This window comes from Bombus impatiens, unplaced genomic scaffold, assembly GCF_000188095.3.
Source record: "Bombus impatiens unplaced genomic scaffold, BIMP_2.2 scf_0197, whole genome shotgun sequence".
In the NCBI taxonomy this organism is placed as follows: domain Eukaryota; kingdom Metazoa; phylum Arthropoda; class Insecta; order Hymenoptera; family Apidae; genus Bombus; species Bombus impatiens.
Genome location: NT_176616.1, coordinates 2,783,616 through 2,804,531, shown reverse-complemented (window position 1 = coordinate 2,804,531; position 20,916 = coordinate 2,783,616). Strand labels below are relative to the sequence as shown.

At 31.6% G+C, this 20,916-nt stretch overlaps 4 protein-coding genes across 13 annotated transcripts; 3 read left to right on the top strand and 1 right to left on the bottom strand.

Annotated features, from left to right (window-relative positions):
- Window positions 1–241: 241 nt before the first annotated feature.
- Window positions 242–3,702, bottom strand: LOC100748520 (EKC/KEOPS complex subunit TP53RK). Of its 4 annotated transcripts, none has more exons than XM_033319632.1 (4): window positions 3,571–3,702; window positions 1,013–1,211; window positions 670–933; window positions 242–602 (listed from the first exon to the last, which is right to left on the bottom strand). In XM_033319632.1, exons 1-4 carry the CDS (start codon window positions 3,574–3,576, stop codon window positions 349–351), a joined length of 723 nt encoding a protein of 240 aa, XP_033175523.1. In that variant the 5' UTR covers window positions 3,577–3,702; the 3' UTR covers window positions 242–348. The 4 variants fall into 4 exon arrangements, with proteins under 4 accessions (XP_033175523.1, XP_012238280.1, XP_033175524.1 ...); XM_012382857.3 differs by lacking the exon at window positions 3,571–3,702 and adding an exon at window positions 2,437–2,562; XM_033319633.1 differs by lacking the exon at window positions 3,571–3,702 and adding an exon at window positions 2,494–2,511.
- Window positions 1,386–5,176, top strand: LOC105680464. Its single transcript, XM_012382855.3, has 2 exons — window positions 1,386–1,897; window positions 2,851–5,176. The coding sequence occupies exons 1-2, from the start codon at window positions 1,747–1,749 to the stop codon at window positions 3,513–3,515; spliced, it is 816 nt and encodes a 271-aa protein (XP_012238278.1). The 5' UTR covers window positions 1,386–1,746; the 3' UTR covers window positions 3,516–5,176.
- LOC100748208 (rab11 family-interacting protein 4A) lies at window positions 3,945–20,323 on the top strand. 7 transcript variants are annotated; one of them, XM_012382850.3, is made up of 11 exons: window positions 3,945–4,143; window positions 7,405–7,514; window positions 7,592–7,963; window positions 9,606–9,680; window positions 11,606–11,644; window positions 12,519–12,636; window positions 18,655–18,819; window positions 18,918–19,287; window positions 19,385–19,530; window positions 19,640–19,690; window positions 19,791–20,311. In XM_012382850.3, the coding sequence occupies exons 3-11, from the start codon at window positions 7,725–7,727 to the stop codon at window positions 19,911–19,913; spliced, it is 1,326 nt and encodes a 441-aa protein (XP_012238273.1). In that variant the 5' UTR covers window positions 3,945–4,143; window positions 7,405–7,514; window positions 7,592–7,724; the 3' UTR covers window positions 19,914–20,311. The 7 variants fall into 7 exon arrangements, with proteins under 7 accessions (XP_012238273.1, XP_012238270.1, XP_012238272.1 ...); XM_012382849.3 differs by having other exon boundaries at window positions 4,042–4,326; XM_012382851.3 differs by lacking the exon at window positions 3,945–4,143 and adding an exon at window positions 6,234–6,938 and having other exon boundaries at window positions 19,791–20,323.
- On the top strand, window positions 12,643–15,753 carry LOC112212475. Its single transcript, XM_024366116.2, has 3 exons — window positions 12,643–13,331; window positions 14,156–14,712; window positions 14,823–15,753. Exons 1-2 carry the CDS (start codon window positions 12,969–12,971, stop codon window positions 14,432–14,434), a joined length of 642 nt encoding a protein of 213 aa, XP_024221884.1. The 5' UTR covers window positions 12,643–12,968; the 3' UTR covers window positions 14,435–14,712; window positions 14,823–15,753.
- Window positions 20,324–20,916: the final 593 nt, after the last annotated feature.

The following is a 20,916-nucleotide window of genomic DNA, read 5'->3' as shown; positions in this document are numbered from 1 at the left end:
CTTTTGTCTTAATAAGCACAAGGCTATTATATAAAAAATCAATTTGAAATATTAATATAACTGTGTATATGTTAAATTTGATTAATAACAATTTATTAGAACATTTTTCTGAGAAGTAAATGACACTGATGGAAAAAAATGTCTATACCTATAAAGTTATTAATGTTCAAGTAAAAATAATAAATCAGAACTAATTAATATATAATCTTAAAATTATAGTTTAAAAATAAAACAGTACAGCTCAAATTTCATATAAGGTGGTTTATTTAAGGTATATTTAACATGTATAAATTATTGAGAATATGTTAATAAAATGCGTTTAATATATTCATAAAAAATATGTTGAAATTAACCGATCATTAATCGTTTCCGCCCTCGTAATTGTACTTCTTTATATTTAGAAACAATTTCTTTACACTGACTTTTATCTATTCTGTTGTATTGTTTCTGGTAAATCTCAAATATCTTTGAAAACAAAAGAGGTACTTCTGAATGTGCACTTAGTAATGATCGTTCAAGAACGTACAAGTCAACTGCTTTATCTTCTACGTTCGATTCTATACGAGCCAAACCAAAATCTATTATAACAAAATTGTTCACAACTAGAAGATAAAAAAAGAAATAAATATTATGTCATTAAAGTGATCTTATGACATTAAAATGGTATACCATATTTTCCAATGTGATCTTCATAAATATTTTTCAAAAGTACGTTTGAGGTAGTCATGTCTCCGTGAATTATATTTTTCGAATGTAATTTAGCAATAATTGTTCCAAGTCCTTGCGCTATAAAGTTTAATAAACGATCATCATTTGTTTCTTTTGAAACTTTTTCATCGATAAAATCTTTTAGTATTGTTGCATCTTGTATATATTCCATATAAATACACCGCCGCTCTAAATTTGCCAAATATATAGCTGGTGTTGCAATCCCTTAAAAAAAGTAAAATCTTAGAAAAAAGATATGTTTTGTCAAATTAGTTTGACAGTAATGATATTCGTATTATTTTACCTGCGGCTTTAGCACGAATTATAGAACGGCATTCAGCTTTTATTCGATCTTTTGTGAGACGCTTATCTAGATCAGCATGTCTATATTTTTTTTCGAATCTCTCTTTGATTAACATTAGTTTACCTAAATAAATACCCTTATACACACGTGCCTCGGCACCTTGTGCTATTAATTCGAAATCATTCATATTATTCAACATCTGAAATATGTATACAAAAATATGGATCTCGCATACGTATACGTTCTAATCATGTTATTTTTTAGTATCATTTTATGAATTATATGAGTCATTTCATTAAATCAAAAAAAATAATATATAACTGCATTCTTTTACTAAATTCACTTTCTATGATTACAAAGTTATACTGTCACATTATTGATATAAAGAATACTTATTATATTTGGAATGTTATTCAAGCTGAAAACAATATCTAATAACCCGTAATTAAAAAATGTTCACGTGACTAATGTTGTAAATTTTTATATGTAATAGAAAATCAAATAGCAAGTTGCTATTCGTGAGAAGGGAAGATGAAGTTATTCGCGCTAGCAAGGGCAAGATGAGGGCAAAACGCGAATCGATCGTTACCCGAGAGCGTCCTGCGCGCTAATCGCTATCCCAGCGCTAGTATTCGCCTGTACTTTGTTCCTATCGGATTGACAAGCTAATACTGTGCTTTCTTGCCTTGTTCAAATTACAGAAAAACGCTTTTTCATATACCTAACTGGCAAAAATGAGAGACGAGGTGAAGATGGACGCGAATCGGCTAATCGCCGAAGTTTATAAGCGGCCAGCGCTTTGGAACCAAAGGCATATCTCTTATCACAATCGCGAGGTGACGAACCGCGTTTGGATGGAGATTGCATCGATATTCAAATTGCCCAGTAGGTGCATTGATGAAATCGTTTTTCAATCATATGTTATTCCCGCGCACATTTTTATCATTCATTTAAACTATCAGCAAAATTTTTAGTCTCATTTTTAGCATAATATCGTTCTAAGTGTGAACTGTCAATATTGTTGATACAATAAAATAATTACTAAATTATTTATTTTCTTAACCGAGAACAATGTTTTTGTTATAATCATTACATATTTATGCAATAATCTAAATTTTACAACGGCATGTAAGACCAATAGTACAAATTTTTACTTCTATACAGGAAAGGTTTTTTATATTGTAATTGCCTCAATTAGTGCACAAAATATGTATATACATTTAAACAATGCGATTATTACTTATTTGTGTAGTATAGTATTTTAGTGTACTCGCTAGTACGAATCGCCGTTTAGTTAACCTTACTTTTTCGTAGGGTGACATTACCGGATATATTGTACTTTAAATCAATTTGCATGTTTACTGTTTAATGTATGAACTTTATAATCACATCAAATCTCACTCTATGAACCATTAATAACTTACAATCTATTGTGGTTTACAGTATTAAAACTCTGGAATATTTAAATCGCAAGTACATACAGACTTCTTAGGTGAAGACGCATGCGTACAAGCAGCCAATAAATTTCGACTATCGTATCTATAAATTACTTTCGTTATATTTAAGATTTTTATGATACAAATATTAATTCATAATTGTATTTTACAAAAATCATTTATTAATATAATTTTACGTATATAATTTTATATGCGAATCGTAAAGTGTAATGTTCATAGAATAAGATAATTTTTTAACTCAATTTTAATTACATAATCTAATTAAATTAACGCAAAGCTGATTAAAGTATTAAAAATATTAATATAAATTATTAAATTAGAATTCTGCAAGTATTTTTATTAGTAAAGTAAATAAAAATACATTGTTCATACATTTTTCAGAACCAGTATTAAAAGCAAAGTGGAAAGGATTACGAGATACTTTCCGGGCGGAGTTAAAAAAGGACCAAGTTTATCGCAAAAGTAAATTTCATCGAAATAGGCCAGTATGGATACATTTTAAAAGTCTGCAATTTTTGAAAGAGCAAATGTTACCCCGTCCTCCAATTTGGGAACGAAGTAATTCTTGTCAAGATGATGATCGGGTGCCTAGCGAAAGTGAGAGTGATGGAACGCTAATACAGAATGGTTCGTCGGTAACAAATAGGAATATGGACGATCGAAATACAATTGCGAATCATCTACTGTCGATAAATAACGATAACGGATTAAAAATCGACGCTGCCAATCATATAGACGTGAAGCAAGAACCCGAGGAGAATTTTGATAATCTTGAATTTCAGAGCGTCTCTGACAATTTAACGGAAAATGAAATGATGCTACAAAATATTTCTCCTGAACAGGTGCTCATGGGTGACAATGACAATATCCCGGTAGATCCTTTAGAAGGCAACCGTTTCGATGATAATTATTATTTTCTTATGAGTCTCTTGCCTCATATAAGAACACTGTCCGCTGACAAAAGAATGTTACTCAGAATGCAAATGCAAGAGCTGGTTTATAAGGAAGTTTATAAGAAAAATTCGGATGGCGTTACAGCATCATAAAGACAGAGATATTAAAAACGAGTACATATTTTGTAACAGAGATATAAATACTTACATACATGTTTCGTTGGACCCGACTAATTTATCAGAATCGTTTTACATTGTGAAATGAAAAGCAAATTAATTTTTATTTAGAAAAATTAATTAAATAATTAATAGATTGAAAATATGATACAAAGGGTAAAATTATATAGGCTTAAGTTAAACTTGAAATAAGTCAATACTCCGTAGGTTGAGAAATACTGGTGCTTTCTCGTACCTGCGGGTACGACCGTGATGTTTAGTGTGATGTATATAGGTGTAGTAAACGTATTCGTGTATTCACGAACATTCCTGTTTCGTTGCGCATGCGTACCTGCCACGGCTCCTCTTGGTTGATCGTTTCGTTCGTTTTCGCGTTACTGTTACGATTCGGTTGTGCTTTCGTTTAGTTTGCTCGCGATTGCCATAAGACGGTAGTGTTCATGCATCTGTTGCCTCGAACTCGATACTGTGGATTTAACTACGTGTTTTCGTGGACGTACCTGTCTGCACCAGAGATAGTTGCTGTGACGTTTTTTTGTGTGCGTCTATTACCTGATCATGGCTTAGTGTATACAGGTGTTTACTTCAGGTGACAGCTAGAAAGGTGCATCTGCCTCGGATTTTTCATTCTTCTTTATGTTCTATACGTTCCGCATTCAAGCGTACATAATTAACTCATTCACTCCATTGCGACCGATTATTCCAAGTTGAAAAACTTCATCTCGTATACATCAGTGAACATAATTTCTCTGCATTTTTTTGGAATTACCTATCGGTTCGGTTCAAGGTGAGTCAACGAACGAGCAACAATGCAAGGAACATCTTGATGTTTCTTTCTAAAATTCTCACCCTCTGAATACTACAAAAAATACGTTATGTGAAATGAATACTAACGGGAACGAAACATCAATTATTTCAATGAATTATGCTAAATCAAATGTAGTATTTTCATTTCATTTTTAAATACCAAAATTTGTATATCATTCCTTTGTAGATTATCACTAAATAAGTTTTGTGCAATGGTTGATCAATAAATAACGCTACTTAGGTACATTGAAGATAACTATTTAATAGACAGGAAAACGTGATATTTATATTTTCCTTTTTCATTAAGTAACAAATGATATTTTGAATAATATTTCGTATGCAATAACGAATAATTGATAGAAGCGATTTTCGTAATCGCGAAACGTTGAATATCCACGTTAATCATTATGAAGCATATATTTCAGTAAGTTAAGAGAGTTTGTAAAAAAAGAGAACCATATTACTTTCATCAAAGCCTGAATAATGACAAAGTTAACGATACTCCCGTGTCATTATAATTAAGGTTAGAGGTATTATACGCTGAGCGTTAAATATATTCTTCGTCTACACTTTCGAGCTTGCTCTAAATAGCGTACTGGAATCTCCTGGCGATTCGAAACGCATCTACGCATTCCGTTCCGAGTGACAAGTACCTGGAAACCGAGACGCCAGTTATCTCGTGGATAATTTTCGTAACTAGTCGTAATAATGCTAATAAAGATGTTTGTATTCAAAGCAGCACACCGTGTATTCATTTATGTATAGGACAAAAATATAAAAAAATAACAATTATAGAAAATTTCATAAATAAAGTAAATTAAGACAATTTATACGTTCGAACTAATAGTTTCTTAACATGTAACTAAAAGTATTGTGAAAATTTAAGTATAATTATTTAATTATTATACAGTTGCATTGTAGATAAGTAATAATAAAAGACTAATGTCACTAATTTATCTAAACGATTGCAAAATTTATCGATAATATTAGCACATGCATCTAAGAAACCTTCAAAACCTTCGTTACCAAAATGACAATTGAAACAGCGAATCGCAGCAACATATTTGTAAGACGATCTGGAATCACTAAAATCGCGGTGTTATATTACTTATATCGTTTCCTTTTTATAGTATGCAAGACATTACATGCAGATGGTTTATTTCATATAATTTGTATGATTGAAATTTTGTAATTTTGATAATTTTCATATCAATTTATGGTTGTAATTTTAAATTAGAAAAAAGAAATATTATTATTTTAAATAAATAATGTATTCGGTATTTGGAATAGAATTACAAAATGCATCTCATTCGAATAACTTACATTTTTACTAAAAAAGTGAAACACATGTTAGAACAGATATTTTTAAATTAGTATTTGTATTAGTGAAAAGATTCTATTGGTTTCTATATTAGGTGGTAATGACAAAATCCGTAATCACTTAGTTGTCAACCCAATATATAAAGTAAAATGTTTCGGGCTGCTTTTGAAACAGCAATATCCGATGATATCGCGATTATTAAAGTACACTTTTACCGAATGATGTTCCCTTTCGTGATTGTCTCTTTGACTATCTTAATTAGTATGGTTTCATTTTACATGTATAAGGCACACTCAACACGGATATGAAAATCGTTTAAATTAATGACACATGATCGAGTACAAGATAAACTGTAAGATATAAATGATCCATGATTATTTCATTTAATACCGTTAAATTCGTGTTAAGCACTTATATTGTACATATAAATATTATTGAATATTATTTCTTTTGACAAATCAATGAAATTTTTAACATGATATATAATAAACATTATTTCATTGAGCACTTATTTAAAACAAATCTTGATGTTGTAACATAAAATTAATGACAGTCTTTATCTTCTGGTTTTTTCAAATCCTTCAAAAAGATGACTCACCATGGAACGTATGGTTATATTTCTTTTTACTGTCCTCAATCAGTCATTCTCCTATGTTACTGAATACATACACGTTTGTCACAGTCATGTCTGGCATACATTTCTTTTACGAGTCAGTAGAACGAACAGAAAATGCTGTCAGAATTTTCCCTTTTATCTCACGTGCGATCTAACATGAATAACATTTTTTTAATTCTGCTTTCGTTAAAAAAAGGGAAAACAGAAAAATGATACATATTTCTTGACCTTGAACTATGCAAATATACCTTAATACATTACCTACATACGTAGTACGTATGTATGTAAACACTTAGTTACTTGGACTTTTCTCATATAGTTGAAGTTTGACTCAGTGTACCATGACTTATTGTTAGTGCGCTCGGTTCTCACGCTTTTGTCGGTCCCTAAGCTGTATTAACGTTGCATATTCATTAAATCACATTCACATAGATTGTAAACTCATTGCTCCGTAAAGTTAGGAGAAGCGTTCTTACCGGTACAAAATATCGTTATCTCCTTCTTCCTTGGAGGAGAAGCTTGCCGTTAGTTCACCGGTCAAGAATGTTAAAAGGATAAAACGAAGATCATGTTACTTTTCATTTCATCTTTTTATTCGCGAACGGTCTTACTCACTTAAGGTCGGACTAGACTGCTTCGGAGAGATATTTTTCAGGTAGCTTAGCCGAATTTATACTTTTGAATGATTCATTTCATGAAAATATTGTTTTCATCCGCGTTTTCCAAAGTGACCAGTAAATAAAATCAATCTCTACTTTGGATGAATTGAACTGTTAAACGTATTCCGGTTGCCATCTTTCACATGTTTCACAGATGATTCATCCACGGTGACCATCCGAAATGTGAAGGTGCAAATTCGTTTTAGCTTCTCAGTGGATTCTCGATAAGCTGTGCAATTAGCTTAGCTTAGGTTTTGATGAAAATTTTTTTGTATAGATGTAATTGAAGCAAATGTTTTCAAATTTAACGTATTAATCTAGTTTAGCTTAGTTAGCCGTTGAATCCTTAGCTAAGAAGATAAAACGAAGATCGTGTTACATTTCATGTCATTTTTTCTAGAAGCGATCAGTCTTACTTTCTTGCAGTTCCAGACCGTCTGACTCATTAAGAACGTTTTTCAGTAACGACCGGTTTTACTGGCGAGGTAGTCGGCGATTAAAGGAGCTCGGGCATCCCTCCGTTCTCGTTGTTCACCGAGCTTCGGCTCCAATCTGGCCGATAACGAAGGATGGTAAGCTCCCGTTCGCCCGGTGTAAATGTCTCGCCAGCTAACAGCGTGGCTACATCACGTGTCGTCGTGTCTGACAGTGACGTAGCTCGTGATGGTGACGCCATCTTACCGAGCACCCGCCAATCATATCGCGTGGAGGATGAGGGTGGTCACGTAAACGGAGCTCCTGGTGCCGTCGAATGGAGCCAAAGCGGTCCGCCCTCGCTTTCTATGTCCGTCGACCTGCATAATCTCATCAATCCGAATCTCCAAGACTCCGGGCATTATTCCGCTAGTCTCGAACACGCCGATGCCTCTGCGTCATCCTGTAACGTTAAATCTTCGAAAAATCACGAGGAAGAGGAAAGCTACGAGGCGTTTGGAGCTGTTGAGGGTGACGCTGATGACGGGGTGGAATCACCAGGTGGTAGCAGTTCTGCACCCTCACCCACAGGAAACAATACTGTCAAGTAAGTTCGTTGCCTTCTCTGTTTCTATATATACGTACTACCTGTATATTGATCGTTTTTTTGCGCGATAGTATCGATAGTATCTATACTGGTTTGGAGAGATCGAAGTACATTTTGCGCGCGAACATTTTTAAGTTCGACAAACTTAGATTCCGGACGTGACCTGTAGAGGGTGCATTGATCGTTAAGCACACGTATATGAATTAATGAAATAATTGTGTTTATAAGTAGACTGCGAATTTTTATATGTTTATGGAAAATTGGAAGATGCAAAAATTTGCGAAGTACGTGAAATATGAAAAAGTATGTAAAATATTAAAGGCAAAGACACGTTATAATATTTATTAAATGAACCAAATCTCTATTTGGATCTCATTTTTTTAATTATATTGATAAAAAAAATTTGTATAAATGTTTATAGTCTATTTATAATTCAGGTATGCCTGTGAAACTTTTAAAAAAACGATCAGGATAATTAAGAAGATAATTGCATTTTGTGATTTCTGGCAATACTATCTGCGTTTAATTTTGTTCTCTTGTTTGAATCGTTGGAATAATAAATTAATAGAGAACAGTGATGTATAAAATGTAACAGATACATTCAATTTAGACTCTAATAAAGGAAAGGAAGATTATTTAGTAAAGTATTATTTAGAATAACGACAGGCACATCTTTTTTCTTAAATCTTTAACATGAAGAAATAATATTATAGATATAATAAATATAATACGTTTCTTTATTGAAACGTATCGAATGACATTTTAACATTTGTTTGAAATAACGATCTATATAAATGAAAATTTTTGATAATATAATATTCATATTATATTATGCTTATGTCAAAACTGCTGCATCGAAATGTGTTTGGTTTTCACGTCAGACACTAAATTATTTGCCTTGCGAAACTGCGTGTACGTATTGTATTTTGTACGTCGAAACTTAATACAGCTTTTCTCACATTTTATATGAGTATCATTCGGACAGATCTATTCTCACGATTAGATCAATGTTTCGCTAGGTGGATGTGATGTGTAGACAAAAAACTTTCACGTAAAAAGAGAAAATAACTGAACATCTTATTATTTTCTGCGTTTTCCGGAATTATTAATACGTATAATTCCTCCTATTTTCTTCCGAACTGTACTGCGTATATTCTGTTACCTTGTATATGTAATCACCTTCGATATAATTATATCTAAGAGTATATAATATCTCGTATAAATATGGTATATATATATATATATACCATATTTATTTCTTATCATTATTAAAACTGAAACTATCAACAAAATTATAATAATTGGCACAAGAAATTGAAATCTGAGTTTAGAAGGTTTCGAGATGTATGTACGTACGTAAAGTCATTCAATGTTAGTCATAATTGAGATTTATGTGCTTTATCATGACAACGTGATACAATGCACTAATTTATAGATAATGTAGATGGTATACATTTTTGTAAATTGTTAATTTAATACCTTCATTTAACATCGTAAGATGCTTATCTGTTAATTAATGGAATTAATGAAGTGTTTATAGCGTATCTTACTCGTTTATTAGTAAACAATATACATACTATTATTAGGATTTCTAAATACAGCTACAAATATTCTTAAAGCTCCTTTGTTCTGTTTTAATTAGAAATCCAAGAAGCCCCAATTCAACCATAGGAAGGCATTCTTGGCTACGAACGTCACTTAGACGAACTCCTCCGTGGTAAGATTTCTTCACTTTTTTCTTGCAAAAATTCCAAAAGTCTTCCTATTCGGAATTATAAATCCTACAATTCGTATTCTGTTCGTTTTATGAGAATCTTAGTGAAAAAGTTTAATTTACTCAAGTAATTGAGATAGGTTCGTGTCCTATATCTGCTTGAGGCTGTTATTTCAAAAATCAAAAATATTTCAATATTTATTAAATATTGCAATATCAAAAATATTTATCTTTTAAAAATTGTAATATGTATATTATTCAAACAAATAAAAATTTTTCGAGTATACTGAATTTCAACGTTAAGTATTTCAAATATTCACGCATTTGAAAATAATAATTTTGCATTTGTATTTCTGAATACAAACTTTCAAGTGTTCGGTACAAATAGGTACCTTAACTTTTCAATTCGAGCCTCTAAGTATGCGAAGCAACAGTTATACATAAAAGACAAGGTAAATTATGTCTGCAATAAGTCCTGGTTGAAAGAAAGCTCTTGGAATGTAGCACGAAAGTTAGACGGCATGCAAAAACGAAGTTTACGCGCCGCTGATACTATAATCGTCGTGTGTTAGATTTAATTCGCCGCGGGAGAATTTCCTTCGATTCGAAAGATGGAACAATGACGAGGTTACCGTGCGAAAAATTGCTCTTGTGAAATCGTCTGATAAATTACGGTTGTCTGGTCGTGTTAATAGACCGAGGCAGATAAGAAACTGGTTTAATTCCCAAAGAGAGGTATCCTGGAGTTATCTACAAGAAACTCGTTAAAATTTTTTCCAGGAACATGTCTATAACGATCTGTAGGACATGGCGGAAGTTCTTACCAATAGTACAGTGCTAGGAACAATATTAAGATAACGTACACAATGCTACTGCATTCTATGTTGCGTCATAAGAATTTTCCTAGATAATATTCACTTTACAAAGACAATTACTCGGTCTGTGTAGTTGTAACTAACAGTACCGTGTTTACAATTTGTTCACTGTTCATCAGTCGTGACATCAGGCTTATAAATAAACAAGTTAGTGGTGTTCTTCGTATCTGGTAAAATTGGTCTCGGATGATTTGAACCGACTATTAGGAGAAACGAGGTGGAAGAAAGAAGAAAGCGTTTTCGTGAATTAAACGTTTCTATTTCTACGTTTATTATTGAGTATTAAAGCAGAAAAAGTATAAATAAACAACATATGTGAGTCTTGTCCACGTCTACATATATGGATTGACGAAACTTCTTATGCATAAATTATGTGTTATAACATATACGAAACATTTTGAAATTCCATTATATTGTAATTTCTACATACATTTTCGGATTGGTTTTACATTTCATCAATATAATCACAAAAAGTCGTGGCTCGTGATGGTGTGAATAAAATTTTAAAAAGTTTCATATAATGGACACAATATACTCATAAAAATTGTCTATGATAAGTGTTCAAATACCTTTATGAATCACCGTATGTGGAAAATTACAATTTCAGTTGCACATTGTATGCTTGCCAATTATATCAGAATAGAATCGATCAATTTGTTGTTCATCTTTTATAATTATAGGTAATAAATATATATACTTAATACCTTGTTGGCATCGTTTACTATTTCGTAACTAATTTTGGCCTTCATCTGTTCTATTCGACTATATAGGCATTTGGTTCATTTATAGAAATTGTAATTTGACTGGATTTAGGTATTTACTCGTTTAGCAGACACGATGCTAGTTTACTCGAAAGTTTTATAGGATTCATGATTTTGAAATTGAAATAAATAATTGTAAGATCAGATGTACGTGTTGAAGGGGAGAGTGATTGATAGCTGAAATTCATTAACAGTGTTCTAAGTTAAGTCTAACACTTGTGTAGCGAAAAGTTCTATTGCGTAACAATATCTTGGCATATTTTTCACGGTCATGTTATCTTTTTTTTTTCAGTTCCGGAAGGAAGAGACTTAGTTCCAATGCATTAGCAAGGTAAGAACAAACCGTTAATTTCATATTTCGTTTCTTTTTTCTTACGATAACAACATACTATGTGTTACGTAAATCGTTTTTCCTATTTTAACGATAGCTTGAGAACCGCTGTAATTATTTGCTAAACCGATTAACTCCACAAAACAAGAAGTAGAAAGAAAATTAATGAAATTATATAAAAGTAGTGAAGTCAACCCTCTAAACGGTTCAATTAGTAATTAAAATTTTAAAAAAATATAAAATTTACGCGGACGAAACCAGATATTTTGTGTATTCTTGAATTTGTTAAACACGGAAAGGTATCTATAAAAACTAGCAAAAGATATTTTTACGTATTTCATCTCTGGAGTTGGTGAGTTGACGTCACGGGATAACAATAGCAACGATGTAACTCAACAGCGGAGAATTTACAATTCATAGAAAGAACCTTCCAGGGTGTCCTTATTCAACTGATAATTTTCAAGTCGTTCCTTTCACGAAACGCAAAACGACAGACTTTCTAAAGCGTGGGCATTGCCTGCACACGCACTTCCACATCTTATTTCCTTTTACGCTTCCATAAATGCTTCAAATATACGTTTTACTTCGTTATCTATATTTATCCTCTTACGACATTTCATTTTTTTCCAACGGTATCCTGTTTCGAAAATGTGATTATATTGCTAATATCGTATTTAATCGTATCGTAATTTCGTATCGTAATTTCGTATCGTAATTTCGTATCGTATTATCGTATTCAAAATATCGAACGTTTATGGTTTTCAGACAGAAAAATTTAATTCAATCGAGTCAAAATTTTAAATAAAATTGAGGTTTCAGTATTTTGCGTTTATTAAAATTTGATATTTGGTTATTCTATTTACTTTTTTTATAGCCAACTTTATCGAAGCGGCAGCTTCAATAGCTCTGGTAGAGGCTCCAACTGTGATCCCGCGGACGATATGTACAGCGATGTCTCCCTTGAGGATGATGTCATTGATCTCAATCATAGAGTAAGTACCATTGTTACCAATTATTAACTTAGATTCGATTTGATACCTAGCAAGTACTACATAGCTTTCCATAATATCACAACACTTCATGTATCTGAAGTTCCTCAGCCAAAGATCAATATCGATATAAAATTTCCTTAGAATATTAATCATGTCAAAATTCATCCATGCGAAATGACGTTTAACCTTATGTTTGTAATTATTTCCAAACAAAATTATCGCTCTTACAGTACAAGAGTAAAATCTAAGATTTTGCCGAATTTGCAGAGAACGTATTTCAAATTTAATGTGTGATGAGAGAAAAGGAATTTTATAAATCATCAGGATCTTAGATGTGTGCTACTATCACACCCTGTCGATCACCACCTCGATCAAGATCTCCAACCGAAAATCCTACAGATGATGTCAGATTCCATCAGCAACATTCACCACATCCACCACCTTATATTTATTATCCGCCGCCTTATCCACATTTGAATCCGTACGGTCCTTATCCGTATCATCCTGGCGCGTTTTATTCACCGCCTTACTGTAACGATGTATCCCAAGAATCGAAAGGTTCCTCTTGGTTCAGCATTGTGTTACTGATCTTTTTGTTGCTGTGCGTCGTTAGCATTATTTTCTATCGATCCCTGTCTCGTGATAGTCGGCGAAGATTAAACGCCAGGCTGCCCACCTTAGTGCAACCAGCGCAGGTAAATCTGGCTTCCGGTTGTTGCGTAATTGTAGTTTATTCTTTATTGTCATTTTTCCCCACTAACGTTACGCTAGCGCGATTGTTTTAAAAGCATAAACGCCGGTTAATTACGGATCGTTACAAAATTAAATAGAGAGCGTTCAAAAGAAATGATTCAAGATTTTTGGGTTGTGAAGCACTTACTTATGAATTCTTTCGATTCGAAAGGCAATTCAAATTAGTTACAGCAAAATCATAGTTCCGGTATCATTAATAATTAACTTGCTTCTATTTGTAAAAGGTGTTTGTTTTGTTAAAGGTGTGAAAGTCAGTGAACAATAAAGCAGGAAGATGTGTCTACAATGATAAAGTTGTACTAATACTAGACATTACAAATAGGAGGAAGTTAGTTCATTGTAATATTGAAACTGACAGTCATTATTGCTTTCACAGGACTGAGTTTTAGATTTATTTCTATATAGATAGATAAATCAATTGTTCTACAAATCTTGAACCCTTTTTCTAGATATTCCACGATTATTTTAACTGTCAATGAGTACAATCATAATCATAAATAATCATAAATGTATAGAAACGTAAATAGTGATAATATTAAAAATGAAAGATAGTGATTGGTGTAAACGATAAACGTAAAGATATTTCCAATTAATTTCGAGTAGATATAATTTAAAAAAATGGAGTGCGTTTTAGAAGATTAATAATAAATAGAGAGCACAAACATTTCTCACATCCAGGATTATAATCGTGGGGACAGGGTCCTTTAAAAAAAACGATTTCCTGACCGGACAACCCCTAAAAACGGTGATCTTTCTGAACCTGTAGACCGCGGACAGAAAAAGGGATGCGAAACAGAATTATCCCGCTGAATTTGTTCTATATTCTGATGTAACTGATCCACTCGATAGAGATTACAATATTATCTGCGATGGATGCGAGGATCGTCAACGTGGAAATCAGTCGGACTGTATATGGGACAGAAGTAGAAATGAAAGTATCATAGAATATTCGTCGGAGAATAAAGTCAATGTTGCTACAGATATATCTGGTACGTCCATGAAAGAAGTTTCCCGATCGATTGCTACTTGGAACCATGAAAGTTGAATAAAAACAGAAATCAAATGATCAAGATTTAATAAAAAAAATATCAAATAAGCAATATCGACAAGCGATAAAAATCGAATAATAAAAATAAAAACTCAAGGAAATTAAATTTAATACATATCAAGAAAACTTTCGATGTTTACACCTTTTCTTGGTACTTCACTGTTTACATATTACACATAATACTACAAATTTATAGGCGAACAGATAATAATTGCGATAACTAGAGGAAGAAATTGTACAATTACGAGTAAATGAGTGAATTGCATAAGAGTAAGGTAACTCATTTTATTAAGAGGCGTGATGTCTGTACTTGATGTAAATTCAATTGCATGTTTTATCGTGCATCAAATTGTACGTTATTCATAAACCGATATATTTATTACAGGTTTAATACTGCTTCTTAATGAAGACAAATAAGATTCTCGAGTTAGACAAGTGTAATCAAAACACGGAATTAATGAAGTCCGTTAATTCATTGGATAAAACAGAATTCCAGAATTTGTTACTTCTTTATAGTTATTAAAAACAACCATTTACTATGACGTTATACATTTGATATAGAAGTGATTTTAGACGCTCTGTTAATGTGTATATTTTTATAACATGAACATATAAAATTTATAAAAAATTTTATCGCAACAATAAACCATCTATTGTTATAATAATAGAGTGAAGTAGCGAGGAAAATATTGTTTTGTGGTTTTGTATCGTATTCATTTTTGAACTTCGAATAAAAAATTACACATATTTAACTTTCATAAAAAGATAAATTAGTATGTAGTTTTATGTACTCTGTTATGTAATGCTTACGCGATTTTTAATTTTTCGCGTAAGGAAAACTGAATATATCTTCACGAGAGTAAAAGTAAATTAAAGAGATTTATAGAATAAGTTGGTATAAATGAAACAATTATAGAAACGCGTGAACAATAATGGGGCACAATAAAAAGAACCGTGTTAAGATATTCAATCGAACTAATTAAACTCTTGGTTTTAGAAAACTAAACATAACTACTTCATTAGATGATACGAACGAATAAAGTCATGAATCATGACTCACGATGACTCGTAAAATAAGCATAAAGTTTATTAAAATACATAATAAAATGCATAATACATTTTTTCATCGAATAAACAAATGCAACACTGAGCTCGATAGACAAATACGATCGGCATACGAGATGATAAAATTTATTAGTTGTTATATAAAATCTTTGACAAATTAAATTAGTCAGGTGTTAACAAGTAAAACAGAAACGTAAAAATTAACAAGTTTATCGGAAATTAATTTGAAATAAAGTATGACATGTACTAGATTGCAATCTGACGGAATTATTGAGTGGAGAAGTTGGCCTTTTATAAATTTTTTTATTATTCTTGTTGTGATTGGTTATCTCACATGTGCTGCTTATAAGAAATTAAAAGATTCGGGTGGACTTCGGGTTCCAGATTTGACGCAATGAAGACCAAGGATCATGAGATACTTTTCCACTGAAGTATTGATTCCATACGTAAGATTATACACAATCTTATACGAATAAGTTTTAATAGACTCATTCAGTTGATACAACTCTATAAATATAAGAGGATTACAGAAAAAAATTTTCTTTCTTATAATATAAACTTATAATATACTACTATCTTCGTTTAAACCTTTGTTCATTTAAAACGTAAATTTTGTAGTCATTTATACATGTATATACGATTTGTTTATAATGATAATGGCCTGTTCATGGAAGTAGCTCTTAGTCACGTGTACGATGTTTCACAGATAATTTTGACGTCAAATCTGTTTGATAGTAACACAAACCATGCATCTGTAAAATGATCTGGGGCGTACATAGCTTTCTATATTTATTAAAACTATCGCACTACATATGTAAATTAATAATGACATAAATATGCGTTAGTAATCGGAGAAATATCATTTACAATTAAAACAAAATGGTTTGTAATATAATACACTATTTACTTAATAATTTCAAATTCCGATAACTTTAATTCATTATTATATTATTCCTTTTATGAAACTATATACTAAATGAGAAAAACATTTACATACATTTTCTACTTCATTAGTAGGTAGAAAGAAGCACACAAAATACATTCTATTGGCTTTAATTGGATTTCTAAGGCATGCGTAGGGGTGGGCGAAATTCTGTTCAGTATAACATGCCACGTACGATATGTGTATACATTCAGTGGAGTTAGTCGATACGTAGTATGGAGTTCACAAATAGCCTCTCGGCTACTCCCAGGTTACAGTGGGCGATTGAGACGACCGATTATATTCGAAGTACGCCCAAAGAAACGGATGTGCGCGTAGTGTTGTGCTTCTCTCTGTACATCTTAGATTGTCTTCGTGTTTATTCTCGATATTTACCTATTGTTGTGTACTTGGACACATGAAATTTCGAGGTTAGGTTAGTGACAAGAATTGTTGACCGTAGAAGAGGATGGATAGGGAACCGGCGTGCCTTCACGTCGTTCTAACGGAATAATCTCCTGTATCGGATTAGTCAAAGAGGATGACGAGTCTACCTGACACAGGTGTGACGTGAGAGATCACGAATTAGAATGGATTCGAACAATTACGATGAGCAAACAGACACAGGTGCGATCGAACGTTACGATCGCGATAATCGAATAACTTCCGGGGAGGGGCCGTCTCCTGGACCTGGAGCCGGCCTCGAATATGATTTATGGGAAGGCCAGTTTCAATTTGTCGGACAGCCGTCTTCTCGCGGTAGTCGACTACCTCGTCGTCGTGGTCCTCGGCTTACCGAGCAAGTAAGATAGTATATTGAGATCATCACAGATCATTTTCCACATATGATTTATTCATTTCTTATGATAATGATAACGTAACATTGAATGTAAACTGAACATCAAATGTATCATTAACAATTTTGGGATAGATAAATTTGTTACTTTGTATTCCAAAAGTGATATCTGAAAAAATTTTAAATTATCCTATTGGGCATGATAAATAAAAGATAGTAAATAGAAGTGTATGATAAATAAAAAAAACATAGTAAAATATATAAATACTAGTATATGGTTGTATAATATTCCTTAAAATCTTTGGAAATACCGGAAATTTCGGAATCTAAAGTGAAAAATATAATTGGCCGGAAACATTTGCACGGCACTGTAATTCAAACATAGGTATTTTTAGTAACAATTATATTTATGATAGTTCATAATTTAATTGAATATCTTTTATAGCATCCATAGTAGCTATGTAGTGCTTATCGTTAGTAATAATTTTTTCTTAAAACATTATTGCTACTATAATCGATTAGTAAAAACTGATATACTGATTAATGATAAAATGAAAAATTGATAACATAACAGAAAATTAGATAACAGCCGTATAGAAAAAATGAATTGGACATATCAGAATTTCGATCTACTCGTTTACTCTCAATTTTTAGTTTAAATGAAGTAATAGTTACGTGAGAATTAGAATGGTAGTTCCTTTGTAGTTGCGATGAACGCGTCTGAGGAATTATTGAAGGGCGAAAGAAGAGGGAGATATGTTCATTCTGTTATACTGTCAATGAACTCCTTACTTCTGTTAATTGAATTTGAATTTTATTTAGCTAATCAACATAATTACGTGACATTAATATAATAATATAATAATAACATTTTTTATAAAGATGGAGATTTTATCGTGTAAAACAGAAATGTCTTTCAGTTTCATAGCAGGGTAAATTTACATTACATGCGCATTTATGTCTGGTATTCTAGAATTGAAGACAGTGGTGCTTATTAAACATATGGTATGAATTAATTATAGATTTGTAAAGAACGTATTGAATTTAAAATGAGATTGTCTGAAACTATTTCTGGTGATTAATACTTAAGTTTCATAACAATATTTAAATTTTGTTATATAAAAATTAGCGTAATATTAATGCAATAAAGCATAATATTAATAGGATTTAATTGTTTCGGCTTGAGAATCACTGGCTGACGAAGTCTACAGTGTGAACGCATACGTGCACAGGGTTTTAAACTCGAAATTATCATCTTTACCTTCAACAGATTAGGTTTCTTTATGTACTTCTATGCTATGTCTTTTGAAAATTATGTTCGTAACTTCGAGCATTAAATCATGTAAAGCACTAATATATAATTAAAGGAATAATTTGAAACAATTATCCAATTAAAAATTAAGTATAATTTTAAAGTATATTATATTTTTTCAGGTTCAAATGATTCAAGAACAAATGCATGCTTTAGTAGACACTCAATCGGTCGGGGAAGAACGGTATGCTAGGGCAAAACAGGAAAATGCTATGTTGCAAGCACGAATACTAATGTTAGAAGAAGCTGCCAAAGATGCTGAAACGAGGGCTGAAGAAAGACTTCAGGTAACTCATTAATTATAACATTCATTATAATATAGTTGATAATTATTGTGTATATATTATATATTGTAAATTTATAATATGTTATAATTGTATCCTAGGCGGAACAACGAAGACATAGAGAATGGGCAAGCCGTCTAGAACGCGAACGACAATTGCAACTAGAAAATTATGCCATCAAATTGCAAGCGATAGAATTAGAAGGAACTAATTTAAGAGATGAAATAGGAAGGTTACGCGAACAACTCGAAAAGGTTAAGGGAGAGAAAAGTCGGTTAGAAAATGATCTCGAAGAGGCTAGGAGAGAAATAGATACCGTTCGCGAGAGTGAGCGACAAGCCATAAGCCGGGCTAACGAAACTCACTATCAACTTGAAGCTATTAGAGAAGAACTTTCTATGAAAGTCGAAGATCAACAAAAAATAGAGGAATTAATGCAAGAAGTGGCACAACTTCGGGCTCGTAATAAAAGTACGTTTTTGATCAAGATTATTTACGAGTAATTGATTAGGATTGTTCGCGATAATATTATGAAAAATTATACATTCTTTGAATTTTTTCTAATAAGGTTTGGAAGAATCCCGAGATGAATTACAAGCTGCAGCGGCTCTGCAGGCAGGCCGTGAACTTTTAATGTTAAACCCCTGTAATAATTCTACTGAAAAAGGACCTAGCCTTGCTGTAGAATTATTAGCTGGGATGAACCAAGATCAAGTATGTTATACTCGTTATTTTTGTAGAAAACATAATTCTTTATCAAATAACTAATATAAATATTTAGTCTCGCATTTTATTCTCCTTTCTACAATTTGTGTTTTTACAGATGGACGATCAGCTTCCTGAAGATAATGGTGGACTGTGTAGTATATCTGAAGTATGTACATATTAAGTTATAAATGTGTATATGTATAATTTAAACTTAATTATATCGATTATTACGTTATATCATTACAATAATTATTAAATTATTATAGGTAAAACAAGCTTTAAAGGAGCAACAAGAGGTCAATACACAATTAAGGGCATACATTGATGGGATCTTATTGAACATAGTTGAAAACTATCCGCAATTATTAGAAGTGAAACAAACTCATTGAACTATTATACAAATAGACAGTTATTGAATTCAATGTTAATTGTTGAAGGCAGTTGTACATTACTTTGTTGGAACTCTTTATTATTTATAGATTTATACAAGCAACTTTGTCATGGTTATACACAAGTACCATATAGGAAAGCGATTGCCGTCCATGTGAACTTAAAAGTTTAATAACGTGTTATAAATATTGAATTAGCAAATTTTCACTGCCATGTTACTATTTCGGTCATACATTTTTAATGTGAAAGGCAGTGAACAAATTAAGAAGTTAAAATATGAAGTAGGAAAACACATGTATAAAACTTAATTAAAAAATTACTGTAAGCTCTATATCGTGCGAATTTAAACATTCGGGGCCTTGTAACGTTGCCTTTATATAAACGGTATAAAATTATTTTCACAGAAATAGTTAATGTATAACGTAAGGTATAATACATTATACATAAAATCACCAAGTTTTTTCTCATAAAAAGATAATATAGTTGCATATTGGTATCATAAAAATTGTGGCGTGTTAACAAAATTTAATATTGAACTACGTGCAAAATTTAAATACCTTAAAAATGAATGCTGAACGATATTGAGAATGTAATGAAGTGAATATATTTTATTTAAGTTTGAACCTAATTATGAATCCAATAGAACTCAATTTTTGAAAATTAAGAATGACTTTAATCATTTGTTATATTACGCTCAAAATTTTTGAATAAGCCATAATTATAAATTTTGGAATTTGTAACCAAATAATTATCTTTGTAAATCTAAGAATTTTGTAATTGAATAAATTTAATTCGTTTTTATACCTTATTGGGAAAAGAAGATAAAAAGATTATTCATGTCACAATTTTTATAATTATTATTTAAAGAAAATATGACAATTACTAATGAAATTTAATTCAACTATTTTGTACATAATTGTTAGATAACAAATTTTTTACATAACAAAATATAATAAAAAACAAATTCGAAACTAAACATTAAATGTTATCTCTAAAATTATA

Coding starts and splice junctions, on each gene's coding strand:
- LOC100748208 (XM_012382848.3), top strand. CDS start 7,512: ATGGTAAGCTCCCGTTCGCCCGGTGTAAATGTCTCGCCAGCTAACAGC. Junction 19,288..19,384: donor ACTTCGGGCTCGTAATAAAA/GTACGTTTTTGA, acceptor TTTTCTAATAAG/GTTTGGAAGAATCCCGAGAT. Junction 19,531..19,639: donor CTGGGATGAACCAAGATCAA/GTATGTTATACT, acceptor GTGTTTTTACAG/ATGGACGATCAGCTTCCTGA.
- LOC112212475 (XM_024366116.2), top strand. CDS start 12,969: ATGTGTGCTACTATCACACCCTGTCGATCACCACCTCGATCAAGATCT. Junction 13,332..14,155: donor CCTTAGTGCAACCAGCGCAG/GTAAATCTGGCT, acceptor CTGAACCTGTAG/ACCGCGGACAGAAAAAGGGA.
- LOC100748520 (XM_033319631.1), bottom strand. Junction 934..1,012: donor AATTCGTGCTAAAGCCGCAG/GTAAAATAATAC, acceptor ACTTTTTTTAAG/GGATTGCAACACCAGCTATA. Junction 603..669: donor AGATCACATTGGAAAATATG/GTATACCATTTT, acceptor TTTATCTTCTAG/TTGTGAACAATTTTGTTATA.
- LOC105680464 (XM_012382855.3), top strand. CDS start 1,747: ATGAGAGACGAGGTGAAGATGGACGCGAATCGGCTAATCGCCGAAGTT. Junction 1,898..2,850: donor ATCGATATTCAAATTGCCCA/GTAGGTGCATTG, acceptor TACATTTTTCAG/AACCAGTATTAAAAGCAAAG.